At 41.9% G+C, this 19,022-nt stretch overlaps 1 protein-coding gene across 10 annotated transcripts in view; it reads left to right on the plus strand.

Annotated features, from left to right (window-relative positions):
- NKTR (natural killer cell triggering receptor) overlaps positions 1–19,022 on the plus strand; it is an 82,357-nt gene that overhangs the window by 19,342 nt on the left and 43,993 nt on the right. For 9 of the 10 annotated variants that reach the window (XM_038389694.2, XM_038389699.2, XM_038389700.2 and 6 more), the window contains exons 3-5: positions 11,542–11,616; positions 15,171–15,278; positions 17,359–17,403. In XM_038389694.2, the coding sequence (XP_038245622.1) occupies positions 11,542–11,616; positions 15,171–15,278; positions 17,359–17,403 (228 nt within the window). Of the gene's footprint in view, positions 1–11,541; positions 11,617–15,170; positions 15,279–17,358; positions 17,404–17,715; positions 17,744–19,022 lie in introns of those variants that run through there. The other variant, XM_038389703.2, reaches the window with a different exon arrangement.

Genomic DNA, 19,022 nt, shown 5'->3' on the forward strand with positions numbered 1-19,022 from the left:
GGTGAAAAATCTGCTTTTAAAATGCTAGACTCCTCTCCTCTGGATCAGGTTTTAAGGGAAAACCAGGGGTCAGATCTCCTGGAGGAGGGAGTCCATCCAGGTGACCTGTTGGGAACAGCAAGTGGGGTGCCCAAAGAGGTTTTACCAATCCAAGGCACCCCATTGAAAGATGTTGTTCTTGCTACGCTTGTAAGAGATAAAACTGTCTCTCCAAGACAGGAAGGGAAAAATCTCTGCATGGGTGAAACTTCACAAGGGAGTGGGGTCAAGCCCAGAGAAATTCCAGAGGGAGGGGCCGAGGGCAGGCATGGTTGCAGTACACCGCTGCCTTGACAAAGCTTCAAACACAGGTCTGAATTAAAAGCCTTCTCCAAAGAGAAAGATGAATCTGCATCAGAGTGTCTACCAGAGGGCACAGAGAACTGGGAAAATGCAATAGACACTAAACAAGCCAAATTGAGTGAACAAAACCTGTCCACCATAGATTTGCTGTTAACCTTGTAACAAAGGAATTCATACTAGTGGTTAACCCTTTAAAGATGTGGGACATACCTGATTTGTGGAAGAAATTGTTGTACACGCTAGTGATGGTGACAGGACAGCCCCACAAGCATGTTACTTTTCAGCCTATACCTATAAATAGACTGGAAGCTTGGCACAGCGGCAAAAGCATAACAGGCCCATGCTGCTATGTAGAAGGGGAAACTGAGGCACACCACCTCATGGCATTTGTGGCTAAATGCCAAGACACCTACACTTTAACAGATATTGCTGTCTGCATTCTGTTAACAATACTACACCCCAACCTGTTTTCAGGCATCTGGGGACCAGGAACCCCAAAACTGGCTAGGACCCTTAGGAATGACATCGTATGGTTTAAAGGTACTGAAAAGGAATGTGACCAAAGACAAACAGGGATTTTACGTGTACTGCCTCCGCCATGGACAGTGTCCAAGTCTCTGGCAGTAAGCTCAGGAGGAGGGTGTGACAGTGCCCCCCATAAGGCTTTATGGAAATATGCTTATGAATATATATGGAATATGTTCTATATTACATATGCCATGTAACATATCTATGTAAAGGTTATGATCTACCGAATCTATTAATCCTATTTGTATGCATGTATCATGTTTGTATTCAAAGTTATGAATATTGGACGTGTACTGGCTTTATTTCTAAATAACCTTAGTAGAGCATTTGGTCAGTTCCTGGAGAAAGGACCCCATTGGGAGTTGCGCATCTGAGTGTGAAGGACAGGCACGCTTCTGTAACCTGCTTTCAGTTAAGTCTACAGCTGTTAGGGGACGTGGTTCAGACCTGGGTCTGGGTTTGCAGCAGGCTATCTAGTCTGGCTCAAATGAGGCAGGGCACTGAAGTCCTAAGCTGACTGGGCAGGAAAGCAGGAGCAGAAGTAGTCTTGTCCTTGGCACTCAGATGCCCAACTCCCAATGAGGGCCAAACCCTGAATAAATCCGTTTTACCCTGTATAAAATCAAGCCAGTACACGGCCAATATTCATAACTTTGAATACAAATAGGATTAATAGATTCAGTAGATCATAACCTTTACATAGATATGTTACATGGCATATGTAACATAGAACATATTCCAGTTATGTCATATATATGTAACATAGAACATATGTGTCTCTCATATATATAACATATTTCCATAAAGTCTTATGGGGGGCACTGTCACAAGGTGGTCACGCACTAAAATGCCACTCTCCACATATTGAACATGTTCTGTGGGCAGCATGCTACCATCTATGGTTTTTTCCTGCACAATTCCAGTCATGCCCAGAAAGAAAGCACTTTGTAACATCTTGCTGCTGCTAAGAACTCTGTAATATCCTGAAATTCCTTCAGGTTGTGAGGCTCACTAGTGGGGATTGCACAGCTATTAAATACCTCTTTGTATTCATCAGCCTGTAGGCATGTCTATACAATGAGTTAGTGCATGGCAAACAGGTTTAAATCTACAGTGCTACAGCATGCTGGGCACTAACTCTTGCATCCACCCTGCTGCTGTACAGTAAAAGTTCCCTCGTGCTTTCATGTACTGCAGTCTATCAAAATACACGAGGGAACTTTCAGTGTGCAGTAGCAGGGTCCACACAGACAGTTATTGCGTGGCACACTGGAGCTCTGTAAGTTTTCACTCCAGCTTGCCACGCACACAACTCATCGTATAGACAAGCCCTAAAAGGAAAAGTGTCAGCTTTATTGCTGAGCCGTACAATTAGGAAATGACAACATAGGAGTAGAACAGGCTGTGAAAGAAGCTGTACGTACTCATCTACATGGATCCCAGCAGGAAATGTATTTTCTCTAGTTAGTGTAGATTGGACTTTAATAGTTAAAACCAGGCTTTTTTGGTCACAACATTGGCTACACCATTAAATTGTATGCAGGCAATTGATATACTTTTTCAATTGGGTTGTGGGCTAAAGACAACAATACATCTATGAAGTAGTTTTGTTTAAAGAACTTTGTAAATGTTCTTATTTTCCTTCTCCTGGGGGAATTCTACACCATTGCGCTCACAAATAATTAATGAGCTGTGCATACTTTTAATTTTTTGCGCAGAAAATAGCTTCTGCTGGAAAGTTGTTGCAGTTCTGCCTTCTGTGTGCCAGAGGGCATTGTGGCGATAGAACAGAGCAGTAGCTCCTGGCCAGCAAGGGAAGAGAGAGAGCCTGCAGTGCCTTCTTCACAGTGCCTGTTGGGCCAGGTCAGAGAGACAGGGGCTATAGCGGAGGGGCAGGGAGAGAAGACAGCATGGGAATTCTGGGGGGGGGGAGTGTCACAAACCGGGGCTTGTAAGGGCTAGTGAGGGAGGACAGACTGGGGCAGGGGCTGAATGGAAGTGGAGGCACAGGGGGAAGAAGGTGCAGGGCCACATGAGGGTAAGGGGATGGCTGAGTGAGGGCACAGAGACACATGGATAGGGGGTGCAGGGACACATGGGGAAGGGGGTGTCTGGGGGTGGAGAGACACATGGACAGGGGTGCAGGGACACATGGGGACAGGGGCACATGCGCCTTATGAATGGGAGAGGCTGGGGTCAGCCAGGGTCTGCATGGGGGAAGCTCCGTAACAATCCCTCCCCACCCCTCCAAAAAACCTGTTCCATACTTTTCCCACCCATACCCAACAACCTTCCACGTTCACACCCAGGCTCCTTCCCAGCAATTACTTCCCTCTCCCTCAGCTCCTCTATTACCCCTGACTCCTCCAAGCCTTTGCACTGCTTCTGAAGGGTTTGGGAAATACGGTTCTGTATTGTATTTAAATGAATTATTACTCAGAGTTCTGTTAAATTAATATGCCTAGTAAGAAATATATTTGTCAAAATGCATTTCCTGAATCTTTTTAGCTGTCTGTATTGTTACAGACATACTTGCTGACAGATATTTTTAAATAAATTACCAACAATAATTGAAACTGGTGTGATTTTATTGTGTTGTTTTGACAAATAAAATATGCAGAATATTAAAATATTGTGGGCAGAATATTTAATTTTTTGGCGCAGAATTCCCCCAGGAGTATTTTCCCAATGGCCCTGTGAAGCGGGCAGGTAAATTTCTGTGCTCATTTTATGGATAGTCTGAAGCAAATAGTGCTGAAGGCCAGCATTTTCAAATGTAGGTGCCCAAATGTGGATTTAGATGCCCAAAGTTATGCAGTCAGGTTTGAAAATTTTGGCATAGTTGACTTGCCAAGGGCCACAGGGATTCATAGTCATAGCAGGAACTTTTAAGCCACTAGACCACTCTTCTCTATGTAGTGCAGTGGTTTGCAATGTGAAAGACCATCTCAGTTTGTGGCTGAGGGTAGGATGTTTTTCAAAAAGCAGGCAGCATTGGTGTTGGACTATGAGTCAGGTGAGCTGGATTCTAGCTTGGATCTACAATTGACCTGTTCTGCAACCTTGAGCAAGTCACCTCATTTTTCTGTATTTCAGTTTGCCTTTCTGAAAAATGGGGGTAATGATATTTGTAAAGTGCTGTATAAAAGCTAAGTATTATCACTTATTATTTTGCATAATAAAGCCAAATTGATAACCGGAACCTCCAGACTTGGATTTCTAATGGTCTGGAGCACAGTTGGTTGTACTTAGTTTGCAGATAGAGGAACAAGATTTCTGACCACTGATTTATTGTTTTTTGTTTTGTTTAGCTACTGTGTCTATAATTTTTGTTGAGGGAGGGATGTTTTTATTAATGAATGAGATGTTGTTCAGCACCCTGAGCGCTTTTTGCAGAGTTGGATCGTTTGTTCCATTCATATCCTTATGGGGAGGCTGTTCTTTGAGTAACTTGGCTCTTTATGGCATTTGCAGTTATAAGGTCAGCAACCTAAGAATCAGTGCAGAAACAAATAATTGCTCTTGAATATCTTCCTGCATGCTGCATCAGCAATTATAAGGTCAGCCTCGAACCATGCCAAAGCACCTATGCATCTTGTCGAGGATGTGTTCAGAATCCATAGGCAAAGAAACTGTCCTAAGGACAAGGTTGTAAACCATAATCTTAATGCCTCTTCTTTTCTAGAGGTTGTTATGCTGGAGATATCAGTGTCAAGCATGGCAGATTTAAATCCTTTTAAGATCTGCTCACAAGATCCATTGGATTTCAAATTTTCCACAGTTAAAGAAAAGGCTCATAAGTTTAAGATCTTGAAACTTCATCAACCAGCAGACTGACCCTGCCTTTCAGTGCAGTCCTTATGGATCCTAACACAGGTTTATGGATAACACGTGTCCATCCCACTAGTTTAGCAGAAGACAGACTTGTTATAGCAAGTCCTTCTTTGAGGATTGGATTACACACACACACACACACACACACACACACACACACACACACACACACACACACACACACACACACACACACACACACACACACACACACACACACACACACACACACACACACACACACACACACACACACACACACCCCTCCCCCCCCCCCAGGCTCCTTTTCTTCTGATGTCCCTGGCAAATAAAAAAAACAAGATAAAAACCACCACAGGCTACACTGGTGTCAGGAAGAAGAATCTTCTACAGTAAAAGCCATATTCAGCTACTATTTATCTGTTGTGTGGCAAGCTGTATTCTGGAAGAAGAACTACAGGAAGAGGTAAAGGAGATAATATCTGGAAGGTCAGAAAGCAGTGAGTCATTCTTCTAAGAGCAGCTTACATTTTATCAGACACGTAGCTGTTTATTCTGGAGCTACCATCATAAAATGAGCTGACAGACTGGTGCACGTGAGTTAGTCAGTGGACACACAGGCAAAAGTGGAGGAATCTGACTTCTTCAGAACTTGCACAGTGAGACTTGGGAGAAAGCAAGGGACCCTGGATCAACTTTGAAATGCGTGCACCTGTGTAAACAATCCTCTAAAAGAAGAGCACCCTTTATTTACCACAGTTCATTTCAGCTTTCTCCAGCACTGGACTGTCAGAAAAGAATTCAGAAGGCAAAAATTGAAATTCAGTAGACAGACCCACAGGTTGTCGTCTTTTGTGGCCTTAGAGCCATCTCCAAACAAAACCTTTGAAAATGCACTTGAAAACCCTGAACCAGCCACTGCATTTTTCCCTTTGTTTTTTTTCCTCCATCTGCCCCCTTTTGGGGACCCTTTGTCTTGATTTTGGCACGTCAGAACTCCATTTATCCAATTTAATTGAGACCAGGCCAGAACAGATAATCAAAAATTCAGATAATCCAGAGAATGGGAAAGCACAAGGCTGCAATGCCATCTAGAGATCACAGGAGAGAACACCCGCTTCTGAAGCTGTATGTGCTCATTGTTCATTTAATACAGAGCCGGATTATGGAGGGTTGGAAAAATTGGGTTCTGCTGTATTGTGGATTAGCCCAGGGGTAAGCAAACTTTTTGGCCTGAGGGCCACATCGGGGTTGCGGTATGGAGGGCCGGATAGGGAAGGCTGTGCCTCTCCAAACAGCCTGGCCCTGCCCCCTATCTGCCCCCCCGTCCCCTGACTGCCCCGACCCCTATCCTCGCCCCCTGACAGGCCTCCTGGGACTCCCACGCCTATCCAACCCCCCCTTGCTCCCTTTCTCCCCTGCACCCCACCCACTATACAAACCACTACTGTTCCCTGTCTCCTGACCACCCCTCTCCCCCCGGAACCTCTGCCCCATCCAACTGCCCGCTGTCCCCCGGGGCCTCCTGCCCCTTATCCAACCCCCCCAATACACCCTTACCATGCCACTCAGTGGCAGGACAGGCTTATTTGAAAGCCTGGGAGGTGGGTGGGCGCAAGCTGTGCTGCTTGCGCGGCAGCGTTGCTGCAGGGGACGGGGACAGCAGGGGCCGGGAGCTCAGGAGCTGGGCATGACGGTCCCATGGGCTGGATGTGGCCTGTGGTCCGTAGTTTGCCCACCCCTGGATTAGCCTGATCTCTGATAAGTGCGTAATTGAAATCATTCAGAGAGGCTATTCTATACAGTTCCACTGCATATCACCAGATTAATACACACATCTTTTTTCAAGGATCTCTATATGATAAAGAATCCGCTAGGGGACAAATTCAAACTTCTTCTACAACAGAAATGATCCTTCAGAAGCATTGAAGAAGGGAGTTGTTATGCTTTCGTTATCTTCTTATCCGTAAGAGAACTGAAGGGCTTTGTCCTATTCTGGAGAGCTCTCAATAATTTATCTGAAAATGCAAATTGGGTATTATGACAGCCTCAACTATAGGAGCTCTAAATCCATGGGATTGGTTTGTGGTCTTGACATCAGCTACACCTTTAGCATTACCTACAGTATAGAATTTTGCAGGACTAAGTACTGTAACGTTCCAGAAACTCCTTAGTTTTGCAGGGCTAGGCAACAGTTGAGCTTCAGTCATTCCAGGCTCAGTCATTTGTGTGCCAGTATGGACAGAGATGCTGGCACACACTGTTCAGGTTGACCTCACAGTACAGGAGTGTGTTAAAAATACTGCTACCAGCTCTGTTCTTGTTGAATCTCCTTTAGTTTGCTGGTTGAGACAGTTTCAACACCCCTGCTATCTGTGCTCTTCACAGTGTCCCTCAACTATGTCCTGCTCTGGCTCCTTGAGTCATTAGCTGGTGAACCTCAGTGGGTTACTGGCAGGGTGAGGAAAGTTTGCATGTCTTTCTTCCATCTCCCAATATTAATGTTGAATTCCTGGAAGGGTAGAGAAGATGCTTGCTCTTGACCCAGATCTCCTTCTGGCTTCGGGGTGTGTCTACACTGCAATAAAAAACTCACAGCACTGAGTCTCATAACCTGGGTCAGCTGACTCAGGGGCTTGATTCTGCTGGGCTAAATATTGCAGCATCAACATTCCCTCTCAAGCTGGAGCCTGGGCTCTGAGACCCTCCTTGTGGGATTTCAGAGACCAGACTTCAGCCCAAGCCTGAAGTTTTTAGCTCTGCAGCCCAAACCCCAAAAGCCCAAGTCCGCAAGCCTGGACCAGCTGCAGCTCTGCTGAGGGTATTTTATTGCAGTGTAGACATACCCAGGGAGCCCTGGAGCAGATACCCTTGCATCACAGTTGCCCATCCTGGCTGTTTCAAGTTGACTGCATCCTGTTCCTATCCCCAGCTATTTTCACTAGCTTTGGGGGAGGTAGAGGGAGAATTGTGTTTATGAGGAAAGAGGGCTGTCTTTGTTTGCCATAGTTTTGGTTGGTCCAGTGTTGTGGATGGAGGTGAGACTACTTGTTTTAAGAAATGAATTTTTAATTTGTGGCAGGGCACTTAAACCAGATGATAGATGATGTGACAAAGAGGGACTGTTCTTAATGTTTCCTCTGAATAGTGTGGGGGTGCCTCAGTTTCCCCAATGCAGTTCTTAAGTATGTAGGTGGTGGGATAAGAGTGTATGATCGTTGCAGAGCCCTAAAGGGTGGGTGTGTGCAGGGGTCTGGACACAGAGAATGGCCCACGCACTGTTTCCTGGCAACTGATGGCCTGGGCCCTTCCTGCAAGGAGAGAGCTAAAGGGGTTGGAGAACAAAGGAATCAGGTGATCTCCTGGCCTGGGGAAAGGGACAAAGCCCAGAGGAGGAGGGGCTGGAGAGAGTTTGAGTTTGGGGCTGGCTGGGGACATGGAGTGAAGTGCAGACGTGATTGTCTGGCTCACTGCCCCCCAAAATGGACCCAGCTGAGTGGTCCTATTCTCTGCACCTACAAGTTCTATGTTAGACCATGTTCCTGTCGTCTAATAAACCTTCTGTTTTACTGGCTGGCTGAGAGTCACATCTGACTGCGAAGTTGGGGTGCAGGACCCTCTGGCTTCCCCAGGAGCCCACCTGTGTGGGAAGCGCACGGAGGGGCAGAGGATACTGAATGCTCCGAGGTCAGACCCAGGAAGGTGGAAGTTGTGTGAGCTGTATGTCCTGAAGACAGTCTGCTCACAGAAAGGAGACTTCCCCAGCGTCCTGACTGGCTTCGTAGGGAGCAGTCCCAGAGCATCAACCGGGGACTCCGTGACAGATGCTTTTTAAAGTTCTGTTCAAGTCAGTACAAGGCTTTGTTATACTATGCCCAACATCGTGACTTTTTAGCTCCTAGAACAGGGCTCATCTAAGGAGGAGACTTATTTATGTCCCAATTCTTCCCCCATGTGTCTTTAATTATACCCTTGTTATGCACTCTTTTAAAAAAGCAATTATTGGGACAGAGTTACTTCAACATTTAAGAAAAAAGAAAAGGAGTACTTGTGGCACCTTAGAGACCAACAAATTTATTAGAGCATAAGCTTTCGTGAGCTACAGCTCAAGCTGTAGCTCACGAAAGCTTATGCTCTAATAAATTTGTTGGTCTCTAAGGTGCCACAAGTACTCCTTTTCTTTTTGCAAATACAGACTAACACGGCTGCTACTCTGAAACCTGTTCAACATTTAAGAGCATCTTAACATTTTATCTGGTAGTGGAAATGTGCAATATTTGTTTTTGCCTTTGTGTTTGAAATGCTGTTTGAATGAAACTGTTTCCTTGCTGGGTACCATTTACATCCATGTTGCTACAAACCAAGCAGTTTTTTTCTCTCTTTAGTTATTTAAGTACTTTTTAATATCTGTCTACAACTATGAAGAGCCACAGGTCTGACTGTAGGTGTTCCAAACTAAGTAAAATCATGGTGTAATACTGGAAGCTGATGAAGAAAAATGTTCAAAATTTGGGATATACAGTAGTTGAGTTAGATTCATTAACATATATTCTAGTGGTACTATGAGGATGGGTAGTCTTTTTTCTATTATAAATTCTCAGTTTTAAGCTCTAATATTCATAGAATTACCACACCACATCAGACCAATGGTCCATCTAGTCCAGTATCTTGTTTCTAACAGTGGTCAGTACCAGATGATTCAAGATGGAACAAATGCTGTTGTGGATAATTATGGAATAATTTACCTCCATAGGAAGTATTTTTCTTCTAAAAATATTTTATTTATACTATCAAATGTAACTATGGGCGTTGATTTTTTTTTCCAAATCCATTTAAACTCTTGACCTCCGTGGTGTCTTGTGATGATGAGTTCCTCAGTTTAGTGTGTTAAATTCTTTTACCCATCTCCTTGGCCCTTGTCATGATGCGGAAAGGGAGACAGTTGTCACGAAGGACGTGGAATTAAAAATAAGCACTGCATAATGATGGTTAAGATTAAACTAACCAGTAAATGTTACATATAAGACTTTTACGGTGTTCTTAACTAAGCAAAATAGTTTATTAACTAATGTTAATAAAAATTGCTAAAAACATTCTAGCTAGGGTTAATATTAAAAAAAGGGCGCTTAACCAGGTTCAGGAGCAGCTTCTGGTCCTGTGGAGGGAACTTCAAGCAAATGGGAGGGAAATTCTGCTGAAGTGTGAGCTCATCCTTCTTTTTTCCCCTCCTCTCTTCCTTGACTGCTGGTGGGAGAAGGGAGGGAGGTGGGGCATTCCAGTCTGTCTTGGATGAACCTTTGTGCCTACGCTAAGGTAGAGAATCTCCTGACTTTCAAACCAGTAAATTATTGGGAAGACATTCTGACAATTGCATGTATTTTTAGAGAATCAGAATTAAAACTTGATGAATTTCTTAGAAAGGAAGTTATCTGAAAATATTCCTAGATGCCAAAGTATAGAATAATTTCAGTCTCAATTTCAAGAGACTTTTTTCATGGCAGGACAGTAGAACTAATTCCATAGTAGCTTTTCAGCAAACTAGGAGCAATACAATCTTTTGCTGCTTTTACAGTCAGTGTTGACGTGTTACTGTTTTATACCACTAGAGGATACTCTTTAATAGGTTATCACAAAGATCTGTATAACATTTGGCAATGATTTAGTTGTTGTGGTTTTTATTTCACAAGCTATAATAAAGTCTATCAAGTGAATTTTGTTTCGCAAATTATGCGTTTCACTATACTGTTCATAAACAATGTTTGCAGATCTATGGTTTATAGAATGCAATTTCAGGTAGCTTGGAATATAGAAAATGAAATATGAAAACTTCTTTTAAAAAAAACTTTTTGTGCCTTGAACATATTAATATGTGCCTTGATAAAGTAATGATATAAGGCACCGTAAGTTGCCACTTATTCTGAGCCCTAAGTCTAAGAATGCGTGTGACTGGCCTGTGCCTGAATAGGGAGATGGACTAGATTGGTGTTTCTCAACCTTTTTGATACCAGAGACCAGCTTGCTGCCTTCGATGCATCTGATGAAGTGAGCTGTAGCTCATGAAAGCTTATGCTCAAATAAATTTGTTAGTCTCTAAGGTGCCACAAGTCCTCCTTTTCTTTTTGCTGCCTTCCTAAACTGTGTCAGGGAAATCTCAGGGACCGGCAAGGAGGCTTCCATGGACCGTTGCTGCTCCACAGACTGGTTGTTGAGAAACACTGAACATTATTGTTAATGGAAGTTGTGCAGCTCTCTTTGCATAAAGAAAAAAGCTGTCTGAAAGCAGCTAGTTAGGTGCTGCACTCAGCTTTTTGGGCCAGAGATTGTGATTTACATCTGTACAATAGTTCATGCAGTGGGGCCCTGATCTAGTTGAGGCCTCTGGGTGATAACAAAATATAAATAACCTTTACAGCTTCAAATTTATCTATCCTTGTACAAAGTGTGCTACCTTAAAAAAAATTCCCACAGCCCCTGTGATACTGAAAATATTTAACTAAAGCACAAAGCAATTTAGGTGCCTTGTTTCAAAACAGTTGTTATAAACAAGATAAAATATTTTTGTAGATATAATTTGACCTTTATTTCTTAATTTCAAGCCACTATTAAGTGATTAGAATTTTTCATAAATAACATATGGTGAAGTTATTTAATTTTTAATTTCAGGTAAATGTTTCCAGTCACTGTTCTCTTTCCAGCCACTTATTTTAATACCACATTTTCAGAACTTGCTCAGTTCTCAGTCTACTTGTTAAAATACATTTTCAGTGAAATGGTAAAAATCATGCTTACTTGTTTATTATGACAAAAAATTGGCAAACTGAAAACTTTGTAACACCATATACTTACATTTTCTTCCAGTTGGTCGAATTATGTTTCAGCTGTTCTCAGATGTATGTCCAAAAACTTGCAAAAACTTTCTTTGCTTATGTTCAGGTAAGTAATTTTCCCTATTACTATCAATCATTTATTGTTAATTATCATTACAGTTGTTTCTTAGTATTAACTACAGCACCGTAATTGTTTTGGTAGTATGTAATCTGCAGAATACCATGACGAGCTCAATTCCAGCCCCCAAAATTTAAGAATCTAAATGCATACCATACAGAGAACAGACAATGTTGAGTGGATATTATCGCTGGTAGGTTTTGTGGAACAAGTGTGTTTTTAGAAGTTTTCCGGGACATTCAGAATACTAGATTGGTAAAGGGGGATTGCGGGTGGGCTATTTCCTGGTGCTCATTAGGGGAATAAAAGATTGTGAGGGTTTGGTACCAGAGAATGGATTGGGGACTATAGGAAGGTTATGCCTGGGTTTGACAGCTGAAAATGGAGATCAGAGCACTAGCAATGTAGCGTTACCACATTTATGTTATGATGGGAGTGGCAGCATAGATGAATTACTCATTTTCAGTAACTCATTGCTGTTTAGTTGAGACTGCATATACTCCTGCTTCAGCTTTTGAGGGTTTAAAAGCTAACTTGAGCGGAGCAATTGACGAAAGGTGTATTCTGAAATCTCATCCCACTCTGTGAAGTACATAGATATATTTCACATATTTGAATATATAAACCTCCTAAGTAGATTTTAATATAGTGTTTTAACATTAACTGTCAGCTTTTTTCTCGCTAACAGTATGCTTATCTATACGGCCTATTGGCTAAGTAAAGTGAGACCCTGTACTCGGCTCAGGGGCATGTCCTTCTGTGTATATAATGTGATGACTTTTGAACACCGCATCCAATCAATTCTAAAATTTCAGGGAATGTTGTAGGCGTCAATGGGCAGAACTTTGAGTTTGGTGAAAATTGGAAAAGCCGGATTTCCACTAGTCAGGCCCACAGAATGCCCATATGGTGCTGCAGACAGAAATCTCTGTCACTCCCTGCTTCTTGTGTACACACATCACCGGCAGCAGCTTAATAGGCTGCTCTTTCTTGTTGGGTATACAGCTTGGCCTACATAAGCAGAACTGTCAGGATTTGTTGGGATTGTGTTTGTGTTGGAGAATAAAGATTATTCAGTGGCAGCCAGGATGTTTGGGGTGGGAATGTATGTGAGAGTAAAAGACAACATTGAGGTTACAAGTCTGGGTAGTGGGGACACGGGGAAGCATGAGGGGGTCAAAGTGTCAGGAACTGACAGGAAATTGTCATTACATTCTCTCCTCTTGGCCCAAGGAAGCAGGAAGGTGAGTTTCCTCAGCCCTATAAAGTGCTTTTAGGTTCTCATGTGGGTGGAGATCTACAAGGTTAAGGGTAGGGCATTCGGGTTCAGGGATAGAGACTCTGTTTCTGCCCCTCCCACCACCTGCCTGTAACATACAATTCTGCTGACTCCTTAGCAGTAACATGGCCTGAAGGGTTGTGGTGCTGAACATCAGATCAGTTTTGAAATGTTAGGAAATAACCCTGTTGATTTTGACCAAAGTCAATGAAAGCCCAATTTCCGCTGCTGTGAAAAGAAAATCAGGCCCACAGTGTATCCATTTGGTGCTGCAGACAGAGGAATCTCTCTGGTGCCCCCTCCCAATGCATGTACATATCACAAGAAGCAGTGTAAATGCTGCTGTCTCATTGGGTGTGCAGCTCGTCCTACATAAGCAGTAAAGTGTGCAGTCCTTTAGTATTTTATCATCTCTTTTTCTGCTTTTCTGATTACTGTGCACTTAACTGCTTTTTTTTTAAACCAAGAAGAGTATTCATTTGGCCGGCAGTGTAGAACTTTTCATTCACACGATTGGATTCAGTTGTCTTTTTTTGTTTTGGAATTAAATAGACAGCTGATTAGTTAACCTGTGACACAGTGTTTTGAAAAAAGAAAAGGAGTACTTGTGGCACCTTAGAGACTAACAAATTTATTAGAGCATAAGCTTTCGTGAGCTACAGCTCACTTATGCTCTAATAAATTTGTTAGTCTCTAAGGTGCCACAAGTACTCCTTTTCTTTTTGCGAATACAGACTAACACGGCTGCTACTCTGAAACCTGTCTTTTTGAAGACTTGCTTCCATTAGACAAATTCATTTCAGAGCATAGAGTTGAGCCTTAGCCATGCACACCTACTCTGTTGACCAGGTTTTTCCCCTCAGTGGGACATCTTTGCATGCTGTCTCAATAGGGAAACTCCAGCATTTATTTTTAATGTTAGAGGTTAGCACATTCTCCAGAAACACCAGTTGTTATCTAGAATTGTTAAATGCTTTAGGGGAGGTCCAAAATCACCTATCCAAAGGTGGTGAGGAAATTGGAACGTGGCCTTTAATTTTAATATTTTTGAATTACTTTTCACACTTTTTTTTCTTTGTTGGGCATGATTATACTCTAATCTTTTACAATAAACCCTGGATTAGAATAATTTTCGGCTGAGAAAATTGTTTCTTCAAAAATACCCATCTCTATTCCTCTTGGGTTCGTTCTTCCAACCTATGGCCCGGTGGGGAACTGATAGCTTTAAAACTTTAATTTTTTGAGCCGTCCATAGTGATGCTCCATATATTTCTCCCTCCCGTTCCTATTATTATTATTATTTATTATTTATTTAATTAATCATCATTGTTATGGTAGTGCATTGGAACCAACTGAGAATAGGGACCCATTATGCTAGACACTGTACAAACAGAATAAGGGGCAGTCCCTGCCTCGAATATCTTATAGTGAGACCAAACAAGACAGACAAAGGGTAAGTGAAAAGGGATAAAATATACAAGCAGAGTGAGCAATACAATGGCTACTACCATCATATTTGTTCTGCAATTTTTTTTTTGTTTTGTGTTTAAATTCTTGGGATTATGTTAGAAGGAGATTAATGGATTGGAGACCATGAGGAAGGCAGTTGGGAGGGAACTGAAGCAAACGGGATCTGCACAGGAAGATAATGTTCAGAAAGAACCGCAGAAAGCAGTTTGACATCACTGTCCATTGGTCCCTGCTTTCTGCAGCTGTTGTGCAGGCTTCAGACTCTGACTGGATTATTCCTGCAATTTCTTTCCCATGGGTCCTTGAACCTCAAGAGGAGAGTTTCCCCTGCCCTGTTGTGGTTTTGCAGGATGCTGGGAGGAGGCCCCATTTTACAGCAGGGGCTGTAATGCAGCAGTACTTGCTTGAACTGCCTTCTGTAGCTGCTTTGCCTATACTGCCTTTCTTTGTTACAAAGGCCATTCTGAACTCTTTGGAGATGATCACCTTTTTGCAGATAGTTCCTGTCTGCAACAGTGCTCAGTGCTGCTGTCCTCCTCGGTCAGCCTCCTTAAAATACTCTTTAGTGCACTGTCTTTGCTGTGACCAGATGCTGTCTGATTGTCATAGTATCTGGGGCTTCATACCTTTTTCCTTATCTGTATGAGGCTGTCTTACGTTCCCCGTTTTGATGGCTTCTCTTAAGCTCCGAGTTTCCCAGAAAAAAATATCCCTGCTTAGGGGTTTGGGCAGTAATTTGACTTTTTTAGCAAATAAATTGGTGGTAGTTATTTTTTACATTTCCTTTTACCAGGTGAAAAAGGAATTGGAAGAACAACTGGAAAAAAGCTGTGTTACAAAGGCTCTACTTTCCATCGTGTGGTTAAAAACTTCATGATTCAGGGTGGAGACTTCAGTGAAGGTAAAACAGAAAATTCTTTCTCTGTGCTAAGAGATTTAATTGAAGTTCTAATTTATGAAATTAAAATTACTGCCAGAAAATTCCTTAAATGTTTTTATACTTTGTAGTTTTTAAAGCCAAATATTACATTATTTTTCATTCTTATATATTATTATTAAGATTATATTTAGAGTTGCACATATTGTGGAGTCTTTGGAATACCATAAGAATCCCTTTAAGTATTTTTTGATACTGAGATTCTAAAATGTTCTTGTTAGATGTTAAAAATATATAGTTTTAAAACACAGATTTCCTTGCCTAAGTTGCTAACATGATCTTTTGTTGTTTAAAGAAAACACCTTAAATCTAATTTACTTTAAATCTTTTCCTTGTTACATTTTACACAGTGTGGGCAATGCTAATAATGTTAACTCTGATTCTTTTGTGCTGGTACAATACTGCATTAAAGGGATGTAACTGTGTGAATAAGTACAATGGTGATAGGTGCATTGAAAATACTTATTGGATGAGCCTCCAAATGCAAATTCAAAGCAACAAGGACTTGTTCTGCTTCTTTTCCCCCAATATACACACAACTTAGGGTCCCTCCCTCAGCCCTTCCTTAAAATGTTTGCCCTCCTCAAAGTGGATTTTTCTTTACTGCTGCACTCTTACTTACTGGCCTTGCAGATTGAACTCTCTCAACTGGTAAAAGGCTGCCTCTGCAGGTACGTTGTACCAACGAAGAAGCTAGGGGACAGATATAGAGCGGGGTTGCTTTGAAAGAACTGGTAGCTACTTTTTCACTTCTGTGGCATCTGAGCCACTGCTGGATTTCTGTGGGCATGGAAAGCTGTCAACCTTGTTTGTTAGCTCTCTTCTCTGATACCTGCTGCTACTTTTTCCTGTTTCCTCCTGTATGGAGATCAATAAGTGCTAAGGGAGAGGAATAGCCTTTTGAGCAGTGGTGGGCAACCTGTGGCCCGTCAGGGTAATCCAGTGGCAGGCCGGCCGCGAGACAGTTTTACATTGACCGTCCGCAAACATGGCCCCCAGTGGCCGCGGCTCACTGTTCCCGGTCAATGGGAGCGGTGGGAAGCGGCGGCCAGCATGTCCCTGCAGCCCGCATCACTTCTTGCAGCTCCCATTGTCCGGGAACGGCAAACTGCGGCCACTGGGAGCTGCAGGCGGCTGTGCCTGTGGGTGGTCAATGTAAACAAATTGTCTCGCGGCCCACCAGCGGATTACCCTGACGGGCTGCAGGTTACCCACCACTGCTTTGGAGCCTCACTTGAGTTTTCTCCAGTTCCCTCCATCCCCCGGGCAAACTTTATTGGACTGTGAACTACATCACTGGTGCAAAGGTCTGGGTTGCAGACTCTATAGGGGAATATTTAAAGCCAAACAAAAATATTTCATGAAATTAAAAGAAACTCTTCATGTTAGACTTTTTATAAAACTTGTGTACAAAATCTAAATGTTGGGTATTTGATATACTTGAGTGTATCCCTGTAATTCATATTACACCTCTACCCCGATATAACACGAATTCGGATATAACGCGGTAAAGCAAAAGCGGTTTTCTGTCTTGTCTGCAACATTGGCTCTCAAACTGGTGTTTGTGATCTCTTGGGGGGTCGCAACCCAGTTATGTGGGGGGTTGCGAGCCCTGACCCCTACGCCGGGCTATGAGCCCCAACCGTGACGCATGGCTGCGAGCTCTGACCCCGTGTGGAGCTTCGGGGCTGCAAGCCCCGACCCCGACGGGCACGGGACTGCGAGCTCTGACCCCGGGCTTGATGTGAAGGATGACATCAGATGTGCTCTTTCTAAAAACAATACCAAGAATAAAACTTCTTATGTCAAATACTGTATTAATAACAGAAATGCTCGAGTCCAAAGCAAGTTCAATATAACATGGTTTCACCTATAATGCGGTAAGATTTTTTGGCTCCTGGGGATCACGTTGTAGCGGGGTAGAGGTGTATTTGCAAATAGTACCTTTTAAAAATAATTTGTTACTTGCTATTCTAAAACTGTTTGTTTATAAAGCAAACTTAAAATCTTCGGATAAGATTTAATGCATGCTTTTACTACATAGGTAATGGAAAAGGAGGTGAATCTATTTATGGTGGATATTTTAAAGGTAAGGGCTAATATGTCTTTATGGTCTGTTGCTTCATTTCAGAGATAAAAGAAGTTTTGATTCCCAAGATATTTAATGTAGAAAGGTCTACTTATAGGTCACCTTTTGCATGAAACTAATATTGCATGACAGTTATTTTTATATGCATGGATTTCAGATACATTTATTGAGATATTTAATGTTAACTGACAAAATTAATTAAGGCTAACTTTACTGGTTAAACATGACTTTCAGCATGGAGGTTAGGCAACTTGATTCATGAAAACTCCTATCTTCCTGCCTAAAACTGTCAACATATTCTTTTGTTTATAGAGAATGTGGTCTTTTGCAAAATGAAAAGGTAAGAGACACAAGCTCAGTAACACAAATTCAAACTCTGTTCCCTTGCACCCTCCCTAGTAAATATATGGACAACTGATAATGTATCAGTTTGTGGATGGATATCTGTATTGCTTGGAGACGTGGAGAATTCTGTATCTAACTTTTTTGAGGGAAAATTAATTATTTGGAGAATAAATACTTGGAATTATTCCCAGTTCAAAACCATTCTTATTTCTTTAAAAACACTGTCCATTTTTTGCCTCCGAGGTTTGTATATTTAGTGTTGGTTTCTAAAAATATGTGGCTGTATTTATACTCTGTGCAAGTAATTTATTTGCACAGCGTAGATAAATGTACACCATTCACCTTCTTTCTAAAGCTTTTTTGGAAAGAAAGAGGTGTGAGAGTTTGTAATGGTAATCAGTGCTTTTAGGAGACAAGGTACAGTATAATTTTTAAGTGTAAAAAATGGGAAGTTACTGTGCTATTCCAGTCTTGACACAAGCCTGTACATAAACTGTTGGGTGTTTCATGTTGTGTGCTGTGAGCAATTCTTTGTAGTTAGGTGCATGCTGTGAAGTTTCTTTAATATGTAATAAGGAAGCATAGTTAGATGTCAGAATATTACAGCTGTTAATCAGAAGCAGCTATATGAACAGATCCTTACTCTAAAAAGTTCAGCTCTTGTTTCTAAAGAATACACTTGGATTGGTAAGTGCTAAAAATCTGGTACTGTATATTTGTCTGCATTTTTAAACATTAATGGCACAATCTTAAGTCTAATACGATTTTGTCTGTGGTAAATTAGTTGTGTGTGGTAAATTAGTTGTGTAGTTATTTCATTTTGCTGATTGAAAATATTTTGACTGCACAACTATAGATCCTCTTTACTTAGTTTATTGGATTAAATAATACATTCTTATTTTTCAACCTCTAATCTGTCTTTTACAGTTGGGTTGAAGAGGAGGACGTGTTTTACTCCTCTCATGCAACTGTCACTGTTAAATTAATTTCCTTTTGGATTTTGAAACTTCAAGTTTGAGTTCCGCAGATTGATGTAGTGCACAAGTTAACACCCTGGCAGGGAAAAAGTTGTTTAACTGTGTCTTCCTACCTAAGTAATACTCAACATTATGTGTAAATGATAGCATTGAATATGTTCAGCTGTGTTTTAGGGTGGGAAAGGGAGAGTCTGTTATCAAAGTGGCTTTCTTTCAGGAGACACTGTTGGGTTTAAGTTTTTGGAAGCGTATGATGAGTTCAAGTTGTTTGGAAGACAATAACAAAACATTTTAAAT

This window comes from Dermochelys coriacea, chromosome 2 (genome assembly GCF_009764565.3).
Source record: "Dermochelys coriacea isolate rDerCor1 chromosome 2, rDerCor1.pri.v4, whole genome shotgun sequence".
In the NCBI taxonomy this organism is placed as follows: Eukaryota; Metazoa; Chordata; order Testudines; family Dermochelyidae; genus Dermochelys; species Dermochelys coriacea.